At 33.3% G+C, this 20,851-nt stretch overlaps 1 protein-coding gene across 4 annotated transcripts in view; it reads right to left on the minus strand.

Annotated features, from left to right (window-relative positions):
* Positions 1-3,973: 3,973 nt before the first annotated feature.
* LOC148612979 (protein unc-80 homolog) overlaps positions 3,974-20,851 on the minus strand; it is a 66,401-nt gene continuing 49,523 nt past the window's right edge. For 3 of the 4 annotated variants that reach the window (XM_088594924.1, XM_088594923.1, XM_088594922.1), the window contains 13 exons: positions 18,081-18,120; positions 17,694-17,749; positions 15,249-15,422; positions 13,877-14,003; positions 13,357-13,584; positions 12,645-12,740; positions 12,278-12,366; positions 11,601-11,769; positions 10,399-10,557; positions 9,441-9,623; positions 9,054-9,209; positions 8,004-8,329; positions 3,974-7,009 (listed from right to left, as the gene is read on the minus strand). In XM_088594924.1, coding sequence (XP_088451050.1) covers positions 6,647-7,009; positions 8,004-8,329; positions 9,054-9,209; positions 9,441-9,623; positions 10,399-10,557; positions 11,601-11,769; positions 12,278-12,366; positions 12,645-12,740; positions 13,357-13,584; positions 13,877-14,003; positions 15,249-15,422; positions 17,694-17,749; positions 18,081-18,120 — 2,166 coding nt within the window. In that variant the 3' untranslated portion in view covers positions 3,974-6,646. The other variant, XM_088594925.1, reaches the window with a different exon arrangement.

The raw sequence follows: 20,851 nt of genomic DNA on the forward strand, positions 1-20,851 counted from the left end.
GCTTAATTCGATTTCTGCATAGGGATAAATTCAAATTTTGCATATGGCAAAATATTAAAGCATATCCTTAATTCGAATAAAGCATGTGCTTAGAAATATTTAGCAGTTACAGAATTCAATTTTAGCATATGCATATATATGTCGAATTTAGCATATGCACAATTATCTAAGCATTTGCATAAATACATATCTTTGACCTTGACATCACGCCATATCTGAGTAAAAAATAAGCATTTATACATATTCTTAATTCGATTTTAGCATTTGCATAAACACGTAAAAAAACCGCACCATACCTAACTTATGCTCATGAAATATGCATCATATTCATTTTGACTTAAAACACAATGCTAAATAATGTATTTGCTTTATTGTGTTTTGAACGTTTGATTCTTTTTTCAATTTTTAAACACTAAGAGTAATCAAGGGAACCAAGAGCCGAAATCAAAAGTATGTAATCCAGGATACAGACCAGACATGGAAAACAGACACACACACAAAAAGAACGTAAAATAACCAAAATAATAGAAAGTAGTAACGAAAGTAAACGAGCCATTAAAAACTGGGAGCATAGACCGGTAGTTTAACCGTCATCTGCTTTTCTAGAAACATCCGCCGCGTTGCGCATAAAAAGTCAAGTCTAGTATAGACGAAAGAGGAAAGGAAAATTATGACACGTTGAACAAATTTGTTTTCATACTCCATACGCAAGCGCCACAGATGAAATGAAAGTTGACAATACGGAATGGAAAGTCATCGCGTTTGTCGTATAGTTTGGTCAATAGTTTTCCTTTACTATCGATCTGTAAGTGTAGGTCAAGATATGAGGTTGACTACACAGTGTCTGTAGTATCCTTCATCTCAAGTTCTTTGGGGTAGATGCAGTGTATCAAATCCCCGAAACTAGGATCGTTTAACTATAATACGTCATCTATGTAGCGGAAACTGAGATTAAATATTAACGTTTCAAAATGTTTAAACTTCACAAGTGACCTTGGGGTCCCCCTCCTTTTGATCTGCCTATAATTACATGTAAGCACTATTAGTTTCTATTCCGTGATCAAAATGTCATTAAGAAAATAAAATATAGAAACTAAGGAAGTCGTTTGGTGGTCCATCAGTCAAATAAATTGAAAACAGATGCTTCATCGGCAAAATCAAATCTGATACTACTAATTGAACCCGATACAGTAGAGTCATTCTTAACTTGGCCGACGACCGTTCTTTTTGAAAATAGGTGATGATTAGTGCAGTGGCTGGTCAAGATCGGAACGTCCCTCTTTTTGTTGGAAAAAATTGTTTATTCCGTTGCAAAATTTGGGAAAATGAGCAAGTTATAACCCGAAAACTTCCCTCTTATGGAACCCCTCCCCCTTTTCAAAATTTCTGGATCCAGCTTCTTGTTGTCCTAGACAAATTAACATCATACATTTGTTGAATAATCACGAGGGAAACAGTATATTTAAAAGATCTGGTAAGATTATCTTCACAAAGATACCCAGACATATGGATGACTGATGGCACATGTTAACTAACCTTTGTTGGTGCTGTACAACTTCAGGGTCAGATCCAGACACTTTGAAAAGAGGGTGCTAGCCGGGGTTCCTCACAAAGGGGGTACTAGAACATTATTGGCCATTTGTTTGTCAATTTTACACATAAATAAATGACTAATTTCCAATAAAAAGTAGGGTGCCAACCTCTTCAAGCCCTCCGGATCCGCCGCTGATTATTTCAAGCTATAAGATCGATCATAAAGGAGTATCTTATAGATCTGTTCTATTGTTGTTATTTGGTATTACCTTCTAAAAAATGACTTACTCTGTATCCACCAACTTGCTTCCAATTTGTCTTCCAATAATGTTGACTTATCAGAATTTGACTCTAACTTTTCTCGTTATTATTTAGCAGTCCTGTCCTAAAGATTGAGAAAATTTGAAGAATTAATCCGGGAGCTCAAAGGACTACTATTAAAACTTCAAGGTAGTCCAATATGAAATTAAATAGACAAATGACTACCTGACCTCTAAACTTGAATGATCCAAGTTTCTCTCAGGTAACTTACACGTAAGTTACAAACTAAAATGTGGGCTACAAATACCTAAAGTGTATATACTGCTAAAATATGGCTTAGTTAACAGGTTAAAATTCAATCATATCAAATTTATCAAAAATTGGAGATGCACGTTTTCAATATGTATGTAAACATTGTACAAGTTATAAGTTAGAACAATATTGTTTCTACACTTTATGTATTACTAATATACCATAAAGTGTGAAAGAGAAATCAAAGGAACCAAAATTCTAGCGGAAATAAAAAGACTGTAATCCAGAGACAAAGACCAGATATTGAAAACAGACAAACACAAAAAAAACATAAAGTAACTAAAATAATACATACAAAGTAACAAAAATACATGAGCAACTTAGACTCCACTAAAAACTGGGACATGGACCAGGTGCACCGGTAGGGTAAGCGTCCTCAGCTTTTCTAGAAAAGTTTTTCTCATAAAAAGTGAAGTCCAAGACAGAAGAAAGAGGAAAGAAAAACTATGACACATCGAACAAATCAGTTTTCATGGTGCAGATGGATACACCGTAACGTGTGAAAATGGCCAAGCTGAAGTAGGTGTCAACCATTAATAGTTTGAATGATATCCTTTAGGACGTATTGAGTTACACATTACAAAGTACATACAATATTAAGTAGTGAAAATGGCTAAGTTCTTAATTTTTGAGTTTTATATCATCAAATCAAATGAAATTGCACATTTAAGTAGCACTTCAGATAAGAATCATGCAAAATATGATACATGGTTGGAAAGCGTACATATATTTATTTTTGCTATTTTAATTTAAATGTTGAAGTAAACAAATTCAATGTATTAACAAGTCACATAGTGATTTTTTTATATAGCCCTTGTTCTTGGGAAATATAAATTATAAAGAATTTACTGTAGAATTCAAAATTAAGGGAGATAACTCTTTAAATCACAATGAAATGCAATACGCACTATTGGGTTTTCGATGTGAATTATCTCATAAGAACAGAAAGATTGGAATGAATTATTATACATTTCATCATACAGACCCATAAAACAACTTAATAAAAAAACAAAAATAAAAAATATGTAGCCATTTTTGGAGTGTATTGCAAATTACAGAATTTGCATGATTCCTACAAAGATTGCTACTTAAGGAGGTAGACCCAGGGTAAGGGACATAACTCATGAAATCAATGATATGTTTGTATTATATTCAATTTCACCAAAGCCTCTCAAGCTTTCGTTTGAAGCACAATAAAATGAATCCAAGTTAATAAGATGCTTACATAAGATTGATGTAAAATGCTGAATACAAACGTTCCAACGATTTTCAAGAGTTGTGTCTAGGTCTACCTCCTTAATATCTATGTAGATAATATACATTTAAATATAAACATAGAGAGAAGATATATTTGATATTTTACAATTTAAAGACAGAAGAGTAATAGAAATGATAACCAAAAAAATTGTTACCATGACAATCATCTCAAATTGAATATCATTTTAACTTTTTATTGAAATTTTAACGGCTAATATCATAGGTGCCAAATACTAAAGCTATAGAAAATGACTACGATGTTAATAACCTGCCTTTTAAAATAATGCACAAAATTTATGTGCATTTCTCAGAATAGTTCAACAAAGAGAACTACATATTTTGACCAATGCACCATGGCCAGTGTTAATAGATTCCAACATGCCATGTTTAGGGGATTTTGATGCATTTGAATCATTCCACTGATGATGCTTTGGTATTTTCACCCCCAATATTTAGAATAACTGTAAATCTAGGTGTAATATGTATACTGACATTTTTCAAACAAGGGTTATAGGGTTAAAACCCCACCCCCTTCTACCCTGGGCTCCTACATTCTCCCTCTAAGCCCAACTATAACCATAGCCAAATAATAAGGAAAAAAAACACTGCATATAAGTTATATATTCTTAACTATTTATTTCACTAATAAATATAACAACGAAAAGATAAATACTACATTTAAAATAAAAACAACAAAACATCACAGTCCAAACATATACATTTTAAGAACAATTTCTGGTATTCTACCATTATTCCTTACAAAAAATAGGGCAATCAATTCCCTTTAAACAAAGTCACTGTGGAGTGTCAACAACATTTCACTCTCCTTTGTCCTTTTTTAGTATTTGTAAGAATTGGGCAAAATGGGAAAAATCAGAAACCACCAATCTGACAATATTATTTCACTCAAGGATAATTTCTATATTTGAAAAGACATCTTTTTGATCTCTGCATCACTTGATTTGTTCAGAATTATTTCAATACAATGTTGGAAAAAATGTAATTTTTGACACAGTTATCCACTCATGAAATGTTCATTTTCAGTGCATTTCAATAAATTTATAACTCTGTTGACCAAAGACATGGAAATTCTTGTCCTTTTCCCTTGATTCTGATGGTGCAAATAGTTTAACTGCACTTTCAAAATAGTGGTTTTTTTATACAAGTTTCATCCTTTGCCTGATTCTTACAGAGACTGACACTGAAGTCCAATACATCTGATATGATATATCAGAAATTGGCAGCTCTATTAAAGACGATTATTAAACCAACTATTATTTAAATTCCTTAAAAGTTGAGTATTAGGTAACATCTACCATCTTTTATTACCTAAATGATTCTTGGAAGGAACTATACTTCAGTATCAGTCCATATAAGGCAGGCAGTGCCTACTGTAGAGATGACTCATGGCATAGAAAAACCCACTGGACAAATGATTCTTTTTCAGCCTATGTATGCTATATTATCAGTTAACAATGGTTCCTTCTGTATTCAGATCTGTACTTTCGAGAAAATATTTTCTTCCACTAAAATCAACCAAATCAAACCAGATCAAGAGAAATAACTCTTACAAAGTGTCAATTTTATACACAAACTATATAATTTTTATCTCAAAATTGCAGCAACAGCGTGACAAACTATGACTGGTTATATGTCCTGTAACTGTCACTGAATGAAAAACAAAAGTGAATTTGGTGGGTTTCATATGTATGAATCACCCACTGTCTTCTTCCTATAAAAACTTCTATTTAATTGAAGTGAAGCAATTTATAAGAAACCCAAATACTGTGAAAGTACTATTGTTCATGGGGTACCAATTTTCATGATTTTCGTGGGTAAGCCAAATCACGAAATTTAGTTCCAATCGATTGGTATACTGAAAACCTCTATACCACAAATTCAAGAATCCATGAATGTGTGTTTCTTTGCTAATCCACAAAAATTGGTATCCACAAATTAAAGTATTTTCACAGTAGTCCATGATATTTAAGCTTTTGTAAATATGATTTTCTTAAATCATAGAGCTCTACAAACTGAATTTCCATAATGTCATAATGATCTTTCTGAAACTTGTGTTGCATTTTCTTTCCATATACATCTGATTGTCAATAGCTACCATGCAACCTTCAGCCACATTATATTTTATAACTTTTTCAAATTATGCCATTCAACCAGACTTTATTTTACAAGGCCAACAAACAATGAAGATTGGTAAAACTGGATGTAAAAATAAGATAGAAAAAAATCTTATGGTTAAAATCTGGGTTTAAGAAAGGAGAATTCTGCTTTAGTATGGAAGAAAGTCAGCTCTTTTTTATACGAAGTCTGATTTTAGAAAACGCCTGTAATATGAGCTATACAGTTTCAAAAAATGCCTCTAATTAACAAATTATCAGCAGTATTATTGTGAACAACATATAAAAAATTACACAAAAATATTGCACAACTTTTTGGACATTACAGCACTTAAAAAATCTACAACCTTTTCAAATTTTTCCTTGACCCTTAACCCATAAAATCCTAGGGTCATTAGTTCAATAAATAAAAATTACAAATTTATTCAAAAAAGTAGCACATAAAGCTATATCCTGTCCTGAAGCACCTTTGTCCCATAACACTGAAAATGTTAACAATTGAAAAAAAAATTACATGTGTATCTATGCATGTATATAAACAAAGATATGAAATACGATCAAAATTCTATACATGAAAGCATAAACTTCCCATACAAGCATTTGTCATTTCACTAAAGGCAAGAATACATCTCCATAAATAAAAAAAATTGGAGATGGGCGTGATTATGCACTAAAATAATGAACAAAGATACAAAATGTCAGAGTACAACACAACTGAGACAGGATTCTACCAAACCAACAAATAAAGTTAATAGGCAAAATCTGAGACAAACATGTGATTAAAAAGAAACAGAACAGTAAAATAATTTTTTTGAAAATGAGGCATTCTTTTTTAAAGTAGCAGTGAATCATGTCTGATTACTTCAACAATGATAATGTGGAATGAAAATGGACTTAAAATGGCTATAAATATGTTTTTTTTTTATTATCAGCAAGATATTAATAACAGTTGGTTTACAATTTTCTTACTCAAAACAACAAAACTAATTACAAACCAAATTTCTGAAATTTTGCACTAAATAATTAACAAAGAGTTGCAAAAATTAGAAATTTTAACCATATGAACCAATATATCATTTCTTTCTAAAGGTCTGGATGAAAATATTAACAAAACAGTTCATTCTAAAAGTCTAGATAATTAACAATGACTACACAACAGTGTCTTTTGAGCCTCTCTTAGCATAGCATCCTCTAACAGTAGGAGAAGAATCTGTACTCTCATTATCCTTCAGTAATGATGAGAACTCATTAGCATTGAGTGAGTCATTTGAGTCATAGTGAGTAATATAAGCCTGGGATATTGCTGTAGCATTGTGTATCGGTGACCTAATTGGTGATCTTAGTGGTGATTTCACTGGTGATCTAACAGGACTGTTGGATGGTGACCTTGACCTTACAATTCTAGCTCCTTGCCTTGCAATACGACCTTTGACAGTACCAGCTGGGGCATGAACTTCAGCATGTGGATCATCGTGGGATTTTGATCTCTGTATATATCTCTGTCTGTTTGTCTGAAAAAAGAATAAAGTCAAAATATGTGTACTACTACATGTGGTGACTCCTAAACACAAATATGAATCATGAATACCTATGTCATCAGATGCAGTTGGAAGATATCACTGACAAAATATGCAAAACAAGAACAAAAGGATGACTTATTACATAGGCTTGATCAGCTGATTATCGTAAATGTACATGTATTTTCAATCCTATATAAATAACAGTATACAACATCAAAAATGTGCATTTGGTATTTGAAAATGTTGACCAACACCAAGCCAAACTTTTAACTTAATCAGTATCAAACAGAAGGAACCAAGCCAAACTTTTAACTTAACCAGTATAAAACAGAAGCAACCAAGCCAAACTTTAAACTTGACCAGTATCAAACAGAAGGAACCAAGCCAAACTTTTAACTTAATCAGTATCAAACAGAAGGAACCAAGCCAAACTTTTAACTTAACCAGTATAAAACAGAAGGAACCAAGCCAAACTTTTAACTTAACCAGTATAAAACAGAAGGAACCAAGCCAAACTTTAAACTTGACCAGTATCAAACAGAAGGAACCAAGCCAAACTTTTAACTTGACCAGTATCAAACAGAAGGTAACACATCAAAAGCCACAAATTTCTCTTTTATTTCTAAAACAAATACAGACAAAATAACAAATCTAAGTTGTACTTTTGAGATATATTGTAAAAATTATAAAGATTGTATATGAAATTGGCACATTGCAATTTATAGTTTCTCATTTCATGAAGTGTAAATTGCCCCAAAGTTGTTATTTCACATAACCTGGTCAAAAATTTAAAACAATCCTTATTGTTTTTGGTTTGGGAGATTTTAGAGGGAGATGAATGTATATATGTCTCTACAGACAGAAAAGACTATAGATATGGAGTGTGTAGACCTAACAATCAATGTTAATTAGATGGGTTTCTCTGCACCATGTATGACCTTTACCATTGGTAGAGTTTACATTTGGTTGGACCTAAATTATCTACCTTCATTTCAACAGACTCTGGTAACATCTCTTCAGACCTAGCCAGGCTGGGTGAGTTACCCTTACTCAAGGCAGCTCTGGCCTGTTGTAATCTGGCTATATCATGCTCAGTATTGTGTCTGTTGTGCGAGTACATTCTATGAGTAGGTGAGGTTTCTAAACTTTGACTTTCAGCATCACTATAGCCATCACGGTGAGACTTAGGGAGGTATCTTCTCATGCTTGTAGTCTTAGTTCTTTTCCTTTTGAACGTTTTACGACTTTTAGCATCCTGTCTTTGTAAACGATGTGGTCTTGGATCCAAGTCATTTGCTGCTCTTATGCCTTCTTCAGAAAGAAATTTATTTTTTTAAATAATTGACATGAAACTGCTTTCTTAATCAATTTGACTTAAAACACATCTAGCATATCAAATGTGAAACAAATATAGTTTTAACTTTTTCAATAGGTAGTAGTTTTTATAAGAATCAGGCAGCAATTGATTCATGCATGTAAAAAAAAACACTAAATTTATTTTTATATCTTATTCAGAAACACTTACAAACTAAAAAGTCACTCTTAGTTTGTTGTGTCTTTGTTTCAATTTTGAGATACAAAATGTATATATATTGTGTATAAAATTGGTACTTTGCAAGAGTTGTTGTTCTGGGTTTGGTTGGTTTATGTGAGAAATGAATGTATGGTTTTCTCAAAAATATTGATCTGTATAGAGAAGGACTATAGATAGGTAAAAATATGACCAAAAAAAGCATTACTTGGTGGGTTTTTCTATACCATGAATCATCTCCACTTATTGTCTGAATTTTATATGGATTAGAACCAAAGTAATTTTGTAAAATTCAATACATTTTTTAAATGAATAATTTTGTATTTGTAGTATCCCAAGTGTCAAAATTTCAACAGCATACAAATTATATCTAACAATTAGCATACTAAATTTTAAATTCAAACAACACTTCCCTTTAAAGCAACACTAGTCCTTATTTCTACACAACTCATTTTCTCCCTTCAATATCTTTTTTCTTTTCAGCACATATTATATCATATTTACCTGTTACATCACCTGTGTCTTCATCTTCTTCATTTTCATATAACACAGTTGTTGGGTGTTCCTCATCAATACTACTCTGTTTCGAGGCTTCAGCAGAACGGAAACAAATGGTAGGTTGTCTTTGTAATCTGGGTGGATCAGTTATCACAGCAGCATCTGTCATGTAGGAAAAAGTCAAATATCATAGCTTACTACTTAGTAAAAATCATTTCCCTGTTTATTTCAATAGAAAATCCAGAGAAAATGACAGTGCAAATAAAAGAAAATAAAAGGTTATTGCATATAACCCATCCCAGAGCATCATAATGCACAGGCAAAAGTTTGTGGTTTTTAAATCCACTATCTACTACAAAAAGAGTCGTTCCTAAAATATATTACAAAACCTACCTCCAGGAGAAATGTCTTCAATGGTTGGTCTCTGGAACTTCTCCAATATGCAGCTGCCTTCCCTAGCTGATATTCTCCTCGTTCTTTTATCTCCCATTTCAGGGCTGGCACTATCTACACTGGAAGTGAACACTGTGGTCTTAAATGGAGCACTAGTGCAAGAACTCTGGGACAGAATGGTAGCTAAAACAAATAAGAGATAGATAAGGAAAATAGCAAAAAAAGACAGCAACCATACATTTCTTATGGTCAGTAACCATACATATCTTATGGTCAGCAACCATACATTTTCCATGGTCAGCAACCATACATTTCCCATGGTCAGCAACCGTATGTTTCCCATGGTCAGCAATCATACATTTCCCATGGACAGCAATCACAGATTTCCCATGGTCAGCAATCATGTTTCCCATGGTCAGCAACCATACATTTCCAACGTTCAGCAACCATATGTTTCCCATGGTCAGCAACCATCATTTTATAATTGAAACACACATTTAAAACAAACCAGTGATTTCATGATGTTTTATTCTTAACACTTGTTATTTGTCGCTAATAAATGCACAATTAAGACACCTCAAATTAATAAGCACTAAAAAGAAAATAAAAAATATTCATAAAACACATTCTTTACATGAAAACATCTCATAATGCAACATAAAAATAGCTGCATTGCAAAAAAAAATTATGATGATGAACAAATAGAGCTGGTTATTTCTCTTCTTTAAGTCAGTTTGCAGGAGATAGACAATAAGTAAATAGAAGTGTTTTCATTATAAGATTGAACTCAGAACTTTGACTAATTTCTGACTATTGCTGTAAAACAATTACTTACACTGTAATATAGAAGCTTACTTTTCAATTTATTCATTCATTTTTTCCTAAAATTCTAGACAAAAAATGAGAATTTCTGTTTAGAAAGGACAACAAACTTATGAAGTGATATTTTGGTACTTACCCTTACTAGCTCTCTTGCCAATATTACCCAGTGATGGTTTAGTAGCTGTGATTATAGACTCTGTGTTAACATCAGTTACACTAGCATGTCTTCTGTGATCAACATACTGTGACCTGTCCGTTGTCATGGTACATGTCCTTGACCTGTACTCCCCAGCAACTGCAGCAGAACAGTTATTTGTACATCATTTTAAGTACTGAACCAGATGTTTTTTTTTTTCTGTTCTTTTACAATGTTTCCAAGCTATCATTAACCTTAAGAAGGTAGACCTAGGGTAAGGGACATAACTTGAAATCAGTGATAGGTTTGTATCATATTCAAATTCACCAAAACCTATCAAGCTTGAAACAGAATAAAATCAATCCAAGTTACTTTGATGCTTACATGAGATTGATGTAAGAAGCTGAATACAAAAGTTCCAATGATTTATAAGAGTTGTGTCCCTTACCCTAGATCAACCTCCTTAACACTAGATACGTGTTCTACCTTTATAAAGAACAACTACTCACAAACAAATTATGAAAATGTGTAAAATGCCTAATTCAACTTTGTTTCATAATGTATTTGGTAGAACAGTTTAAAGTTTCTTTCCATCATGTGTAATAATATCATATAAAACTTTTCTGCAATATGCTGATAACCGTGTGCTGTATTTACAGACATATTCTTCAGCTGATATTTGAAAAAAAAAATCTGTTTCAAACCATGAGTTATCACACAAAGGAAAATTCTTGTACAAAACAAAAGATGAAGTTTCATGTGCTTTTGTGCTAAGTATACCCCAGCTTGAACAGACCAGACATGGAAAACAGACAAACACAATAAAAGAACATAAAATAACTAAAATAAACAAAGTAACATAAGTAAATAAGCAACTCGGACTCCACTAAAAAGTGGGAACATGGACCAGATATACTGATAGGGTAAGCGACATCTACTTATCTAGAAACACCCGCACAGTTGGAAAGTTGACATCAGACAGATAACAAAATCATTAGAAAATGTATTCCCTATCTATGTAATTCCACTTCATAAGTTTTAAATCAATCCATTCACTAGGAGTCAAGATAATAGTGATGAAACTTGGAATGATGGACGGACCAACAAGGTGATTCCAATATATACCACCCATTTTTTGAGTGAGGATATTATAATGAAACTCAAATCAATTCCAAAATTCCATCCATTTTTTTGTGTCCTACCTGCTCCAATGGCAGCAATATCCTCCTTGATTTGTTGTAACTCTACAGCTAACATGAGGATGACACTGGCACTACATTTCGGATGCTGGAAACTATATCCCTGTAACTTATCTTTGATGGTTTGTTGTAAGTAGTATTCTTGGGCCATGTCACAATTCACTTTCATCATCTGTGAAAAATGTGTGTTAATCTCAAAACATGGAATGTATCAGCGTAAAAAATTATAATGAAGGGAACAAGATGATACATTTATGTAATCCAATGTCCCGCTAATGGAGAAAATTAACTTGTCTATGCCACTAAATCCTTGTAAACTTGTTCATACAAAATGCAGGTGTGAAATAATAGAAGAAAATTTGGAGTCAAAGCAATCTACAAAATTTCAGCAAAATCTATCTTTAGTTTCAGAAGAGAAGAGCAAACAAAGTGCCCATGACAGACAAGAACAAATCATAACTAAGGCAGTCTGTCTGTCACAGATTAAACTAATCTGCAGTCCACCATTATTAAAAGATCTGTATAAATTACTTAATTACTAACATAATTTTAAAAAACCTTTTGGACATAATAAAATATTGTGATAAATTAAATTTCACTACATTCCAATGTATGTACTACAGTCTAAAATAGTTTTGGAGACAAATTCTAGTAACTGCTAAACCTCATCTAGTTCTTACCTTGAACTGTATAAATGGATGGAGAAGAAGATAGAGTGAGGGTCTGTAGGTCACAACAAAATCCAAGAACTTCCAAAATGGTAGAGACACTAGGAGAAAAATAGAAGTAAAAAACTGTAATCCAAATCATTTACCAACATGCCTGTATAACTATCTGCTTCACTTCTTAGTGAGGAGAATATTCAAAATTATTGCACTGAAGTTAATTTTTGCCCTAAAAATTTTGTCTCTGTTTCAGGTTTACTGGTAATTCCACTTTGACTTTTGATATGTATTCTTATAACATTTCTTCATCTCTTTCATACAAAAAAATGTATCTTACTTTTTCCCCCACCAGTAGTAATGTTTCAGTCAATTCTTTATATACCTTTTCCTTTGGACACAATATCCTGTATACATCTAGCTACTTTATGCCATTCAGATGATAGCACTTTGTCGTAACATGTCATCAATACTTCTAAACCTACAATTAAAAACATGTATATGTCAAGATATTAGTTGTGACATGTAGTAGAGATAGATACTGGACATGATTCAGAACTTGTTAAGTAGTAGTCTTTGAAGAATCATGAAAATTCTGTAATACATGATATGAAGTTGATTTATGAGTCTATTTTATTTTATTTCATTCAAATCCGCCTGCTCTTACGAGATAATCCACATTGAAAATTCAACAGTTTCTACTGTATTTTAGTGTCATTTACAGAGTTATCTCCCTTAATTTTGAATTCTAAAGCACATACTTAATAATTTTTATCTCTTGAGAACAAGAGTTATATGAAAAGCCACATGTTGATTTCTGTTTACAATAACATTTTCAACAAAATATCAAAAATAAAAATATGTAGGCGTTCCAACCACGAATCACATTTTGCATTTTGTCTGGAGTGCTACTTAATTAGTGGGTATTATGAATAGAAGGTAGACAAAAGGGCTTGAAATTGTGAAATTTTAATTAACCTCATGGTCTCATACTTATTACATAAAAAGTTTTAACTTTTTACTTGTCTAAATGACATGCAGACAAGAAAAAATGGAGTTAGTTATTTTAGTAGTATAGATTGTTATGTTTGCAATACCTAGAAAAGCCACATGAAGTACCAGTTCATTGTCCTGGCGTTTATCTAGATGATGATAGAAACTACTACATCTATGGTTTTCAGACATGGAGAGATGATGGTGGTGTCCTGGTTTCTGGTTTGTACTGTTATGATGGGATTGGTTAGTTCCTGCTGGTGGGGGACTCAACATGTTTAAAACCATGGACAGAGCATAACTCACATCACAATGTCTCAGTCTTGGAGTTTCTGCAAAAAAGGAAAGGGTACACTAGAGAAATCTATCCAATATCAAAGAAAAAAAATAGTATCTGGGTGAATTTCATGAACAATATATGTAATGGATTACATTCTGAAAACATATTTTTTGCATTAAAACATTTTCTGTCTTCATATAAAATATTCCTAAACCTCCTAACATTTCTTAAAATGTGTAATATGCTAGTTATTAACACATAAAAGTGTGAAGCTTAAGATTGCAAACAGCATGTAACAGAAGTAAAAGTACAAGTATTTACAAAACTTATGATGGAATACTTACCCCTTCTTCCAGCTCCCATCCTGATACACAAAGGCAATATAAAGTTGACCATGACACTGACAGAACGATCGGGAGCCACTGTGAATGTTGATACTGTACTGATCACCTGTTCAAGGTTGAACTGGTCCTGGAGGAGAGAAAAGGTGACACTCACAAGTCCTGTCCTTAATAATTGACTAATACCCCCAATACAGCATGTGGGATAATTTGGTCGCCATTACCATGTTTTTCACAAAATTTGTCAAATTTCCAAAGTACCGACATTATGCTCTTCTCTCTACAGTGATCTAAGCCTATCTAAAGTTTGGTGAGGATTCAGCAACGAAGTAGAAAAACTTAAACCCCCATGCCCCCATTTGATAATATGCACCTTTTGACCTCCAAAATGATTCGGAACAAAAGATTCTGTGAAAGTTTCATTCAATTCCATTCAGTAATATAGGAAGAGTAGAAGATAAAAGATAGGTCCGACCATGTCCCCATATTCAAATTTTTTGGTATGCAAAACTCCCAAATTAATTCGGACCAACATCAAACATAAAAGGTGCACAATGGTTCTATATAATAAAGAATGTGTGAAAGCTTCATTCAATTCCATTTAAGAGTGAAGGAGTAGTAGCGGATAAAAGATAAGTCCCCCCCCCCCCCCATATCCCCATATTTTGCTATGTGAAACCCTTGAATTGATTCTGATCAAAATCTAAAATTGCAGGTGCAAAATGGGAACATGTAATAAAGACTGTGAAAGTTTCATTCAATTCCATTCCGTAGTGTAAGAGGAGTAGCGGATAAGAGATGGCTCCCACTAGTGTAAAGGAAGGAAGGAAAGAAGTATGGATGGAAGGACAGATGGACACCCCTATCACTAAATATTCCCCACTTTGCAATGGAGGGGTAAAATAAGGAATAAGTTTTGTATGGTCAGACAGACAATCTTAAACTTACATACACCATCAAACTTTATTTGTTTAAGTTATTAAAATATGTATATAATGTTGCTGATCATATTTTGTAGCACACTGAACCAAATAGTTTAAAATATGATTATTTCATATATGCATGACTAATAATAATCATGTGGCAATGTGTCCTTTTTATTGCATTCCTTCGAAGACAAAGATGCAATTTAATTTATTTTGTTATTTTTTTTATTATCTTCGTGGGAATGGCATGGGGATTCCATATATAAAAAATGTACAAAAAATAAAATAGAACAAGTACTTGTATCAGTTATTGGAATACAAAGCTAGTTGCATTTTTTACAAGAAAAAAAACTGTAACAAATGCAAGGGTAAAACATTCTACACCTTCCCCGTTCTACTTAAAAGCGGGATGAAACAAGCATGTTAAATGATAAAACACTGAATCTTACACCAAGAGCTTGCATCTGCATGGCTACAAGTTTGATAACAGCACAACAGAATGACGGTGGAGTTGTATGACATATCTGTTCACTACGGTGACTGCCTTGCATTGTTAGACTGTCAGGAAAAACAGGTCCACCAGGTCCACACAGAACAATACTCAACAAAGCATTTACTAAGGTCTGTAAAAAGTATCAAAGCAATTTTATCTTCCAATGGACATAAGATGAAAATGGTGGAATAAAAAAAATGTAATTGTTCACATTTTTTTTATACAGTGACAGGAAAAGGGACTGTAATTAGATATGTCAGATGTTTTATGAGATTCTATCTGAGAAGAAAGGGGGGACTTTTCTAGAAAAATCAATAATAAGGGATTAAAATATACTCTGAAAAAAATGCAATAATTTATTATTGCAAAATCTGTGAGGGTTACTATAACCCAAAAAAAAATGGATGATGGAAATGATAAAATTTTGAAATTTAAATTCCCTCAATATCACAAAAGTTAAGGGCATTTAGGCGAATTTGACAAAATTGCAATAACAAGCACACACAATAATTTCATAATTAACAGTAAAAAAAGTTCCTATAGTTGAACTTTAATTTCAGTGAGTTATTTATATGTACTGGCAACTCAACATTTAACATACTGAACATAGAGGAAAATCATCCAGATACATGTGGTATTTTCAGGCCATTTTAAATTACAGGTTTACCTAAGTATAATGCAAACCAAGAATATTATGGTAAGCTTATTTTTTTTGTTAACTATCTTAAAAGCCTTTAACCTTTCAGAAAGTCACACTTCCTATCAAATACCTATAAGGCAAAAAAATATACCTCTGTTTCCTGTTACCCAACTGACCCCCTGATCACCTCATTAACTTATTTTCAAGTTAACAAACAACAAAATGTACCACCTAACAACCTGACATTTTAAAGATGGTAGTCAATTTTCAGTTTCTACAAAGTCCAGGTAGTTAATAAGATGTTTTTGAAGTTGTTTCCTATGCAATTTTAGAAAAAAATAAGTAGATAAAATTTTTTAAAAAATCCTGACCTACCAATTTTTTTTTCTGACATGTAACAAGAAACAGGTGTATAATTTTATTTGGCCAAAGGGGAGACATCTCCCTCTTTACCTTTGAAGATTCTAAAGTCATTTATAGGACATGGTTGTTGCATTTACAGTGATTTACACAAATGAAGTTTGATGAAAGATACTGACTAATTATCCTCTGCATGACTCTTAAGATAAACCTGTACTTAAAAGCTAACTATGACTGCACATTCGTAATTTTCAACAATAAAAATTAGAGACTGTCATTTTGGGATTTAGATTATTTCATTCAATATGATGTCATTATGCTACTTTCTAAAGCATGAACTTGTATGCATGCTATATTAACCCCCATTCATACATAAAGTTGATATCAACCAAAATTAGTTACAACCATTATGTCTTCTCTATATAAAGCCATATATCAATCCATCCATTGTGAGTTAAGACCACTGTGATGAAGTTAAGACAGATGGATGGACTGATTCCAATACACCACCTACTTGTTGAGTGGAGATATTCCACTGTTTACTATTTTAAAATCATACATATCACATATATCCACTTTCATGCATGATTCATAGAGTCAGCTATCAAGACCAGGAAGATTCAAGAGCATGCATGTGACATAGTCCAATATACCTTTACTTATTAAAATGCAGCTGTTAAAAGATTTTTTTTCATGAACTAAGGCCAACAAAAAATAATTTCTTGTTTATCAGTCCCTGTCTTGGCTCTTTTGATGCTTCCTCATTGTCCATTTTAATAAAACCAATGTTAAAATTGCCTTCATCATTTTTAGGGAAATAAAAAGGTAAAAAAAGCCTCCCTCCCTCATTGGTTTTCACAAAAGTGCCTGGAGAACCAAGAAGTTAACTCTGAATGGCCTATGACTATAATATATATATATATATATACAAAACTGCTCTATTTACTGGCAATATAATATAAAATGGCTTTACTCCAAGCCATCAATAACTTACCAACTGATTTGTCTAATTCAAACATGAAAGTGTTTAAAACATCAAATAATTCAATTTTCATGCAGTCATATTTTAAGTGTTAAAAGCACTGAAAAATAGACCAGACTTCGACAATTTAAACCTATCATTATTGTCTTTCTGCCTGTTTATTTAAAAAGTTTATTATTCTTTTAATTATGATTGTGAAACTTACAAAATCAAAACCATGCAGGTTCATTTCAAACAACATTGAAGGTTGCAAGACTGAAACAGTACATATCCCGATAGACCAGAGCCAACAAAATAATAAATTTGACAAAGCAGTTTGTGAAAAGGTACTTTGATTGAAGTTTTGACAAGACCATGACAGGAAAACTATTGGTTTTTTTTTTATCTACAGGGTAACACACCATGCAGCATTCAAATACCTTAAGGTGCGGGAGGTGTGCTATGTACTGAAATTTCCTCAGTGTTAGAAAGACACCTAAAATCAACACGGAAACAAAGGATTACAGACTCCATAATCTTTACAATAAATACTCATTTCCTTGATTTTAATTCTCAGATTACAGAAAACAACTTTTCCCACAACTTAAAAAAATGCAACTATTGCTAGAGCATAAAAATAGGGAGATTGAACCAATTACAGTCAAAAGTTACAGTGTAAAAATTCAATAAATCAAAATTTAATACAAGTAGCTACTATTTAGTTTTATGAAAAATAATGTTATAATGAATATCTAAATACATATATATAATCGTGAATACACACAAAGCCTTTAAAAACAACATGTAGAACATTTTATAATACTTACCTTTCAATAAATTGGCTGCAGCATCCCATTCAGCTTGCCTCTATAATAATAATAGTAGGAAATTTACAAATACAATGTATGTAAACAACACAAAATAACCAAATTCAGCCTACTTTGATTAAGCAATACAAGTAATAAAGCAATTTTGTTTTAATACAACCATGAAGCAGGGTATAAAAAAATACCTGCAAATGACTGCATATTTCTTAATGGCTATATCAGTTGTAAAACTACCTGAAACAAGGATTCCAAATTAAGGTAGCACCTACCAGCATTTTGTAAACTGAAGCTGTGAGTGAACTTCCAATTTTACTCGTAGCTGTATAATCTCCCCTTGCAAGCATCTCTGACAAAAAATAATATCTGCCTTCATGCACTTGTACAAACAAGTATGATACCCAACTTAAGTAGAAAGTTTTCTTAAATTCCATAAAAGGGTTTACCTGGTATGGCAGTGATGTGGGCATACCTAACAACAGACATACCAACATGGTGAACCTAACAACAGACATACCTACACGGTAAACCTATCAACAGACATACTTACACGGTGAACCTATCAACAGACATACCTACACGGTGAACCTAACAACAGACATACCTATATGGTAAACCTAACAACAGACATACCAACACGGCGAACCTAACAACAGACATATCAACACCGTGAACCTAACAACAGACATACCAACACAGCAAACCTAACAACAGATATACTGACACAGCAAACCTAAAAACAGAATCCCAACACAGCGAACCTAACAACAGACATACCTACACGGTAAACCTAACAACAGACATACCTACATGGTGAACCTAAAAACAGACATACCAACACAGCGAACCTAACAACAGACATACCTACATGGTCAACCTAACAACAGACATACCTACATGGTAAACCTGACAATAGTCATACCAACACGGTAAACCTAACAACAGACATACCTACATGGTGAATCTAACAACAGACATACCTACACGGTAAACCTAACAACAGACATACCTACACGGTAAACCTAACAACAGACATACCAACATGGTGAACCTAACAACAGACATACCTACATGGTAAACCTAACAACAAACATACCTACACGGTGAACCTAACAACAGACATACCTACACGGCGAACCTAACAACAGACATACCAACATGGCGAACCTAACAACAGAAATACCAACATGGTAAACATAACAACAGACATACCTACACGGTGAACCTAACAACAGACATACCTACATGGTAAACCTAACAACAGACATACCAACACGGTGAACCTAATAACAGACATACCAACATGGTGAACCTAACAAAAGACATACCTACATGGTGAACCTAACAACAGACATACCTACACGGTAAACCTATCAACAGACATACCTACATGGTAAAACCTAACAACAGACATACCTACAAGGTGAACCTAATAACAGACATACCAACATGGTGAACCTAACAACAGACATACCAACATGGTGAACCTAATAACAGACATACCTACATGGTGAACCTAACAACAGACATTCCAACATGGTGAACCTAACAACAGACATACCAACATGGTGAACCTAATAACGGACATACCTACATGGTGAACCGAACAACAGACATACCAACATGGTGAACCTAACAACAGACATACCAACATGGTGAACCTAACAACAGACATACCAACATGGTAAACCTAACAACAGACATACCTACGTGGTAAAACCTAACAACAGACATACCAACATGGTGAACCTAATAACAGACATACCTACATGGTGAACCTAATAACAGACATACCTACATGGTGAACCTAACAACAGACATACCTACACGGTAAACCTAACAACAGACATACCAACATGGTAAAACTAACAAAAGACATACCTACATGGTGAACCTAATAACCGACATACCAACATGGTGAACCTAATAACAGACATACCTACATGGTGAACCTAACAACAGACATACCTACACGGTGAACCTAACAACAGACATACCTACATGGTAAACCTAACAACAGACATACCAACACGGTGAACCTAATAACAGACATACCAACATGGTGAACCTAACAAAAGACATACCTACATGGTAAACCTAACAACAGAAATACCAACATGGTAAACATAACAACAGACATACCTACACGGTGAACCTAACAACAGACATACCTACATGGTAAACCTAACAACAGACATACCAACACGGTGAACCTAATAACAGACATACCAACATGGTGAACCTAACAAAAGACATACCTACATGGTGAACCTAACAACAGACATACCTACACGGTAAACCTATCAACAGACATACCTACATGGTAAAACCTAACAACAGACATACCTACAAGGTGAACCTAATAACAGACATACCAACATGGTGAACCTAACAACAGACATACCAACATGGTGAACCTAATAACAGACATACCTACATGGTGAACCTAACAACAGACATTCCAACATGGTGAACCTAACAACAGACATACCAACATGGTGAACCTAATAACGGACATACCTACATGGTGAACCGAACAACAGACATACCTACATGGTGAACCGAACAACAGACATACCTACACGGTAAACCTAACAACAGACATACCAACATGGTAAACCTAACAACAGACATACCAACATGGTAAAACTAACAAAAGACATACCTACATGGTGAACCTAATAACAGACATACCAACATGGTGAACCTAATAACAGACATACCTACATGGTGAACCTAATAACAGACATACCTACATGGTAAACCTAACAACA

The sequence above is a fragment of the Perna viridis genome, chromosome 7 (assembly GCF_037379345.1).
Source record: "Perna viridis isolate PV_CMFRI_1.1 ecotype Kerala chromosome 7, ASM3737934v1, whole genome shotgun sequence".
NCBI lineage: Eukaryota > Metazoa > Mollusca > Bivalvia > Mytilida > Mytilidae > Perna > Perna viridis.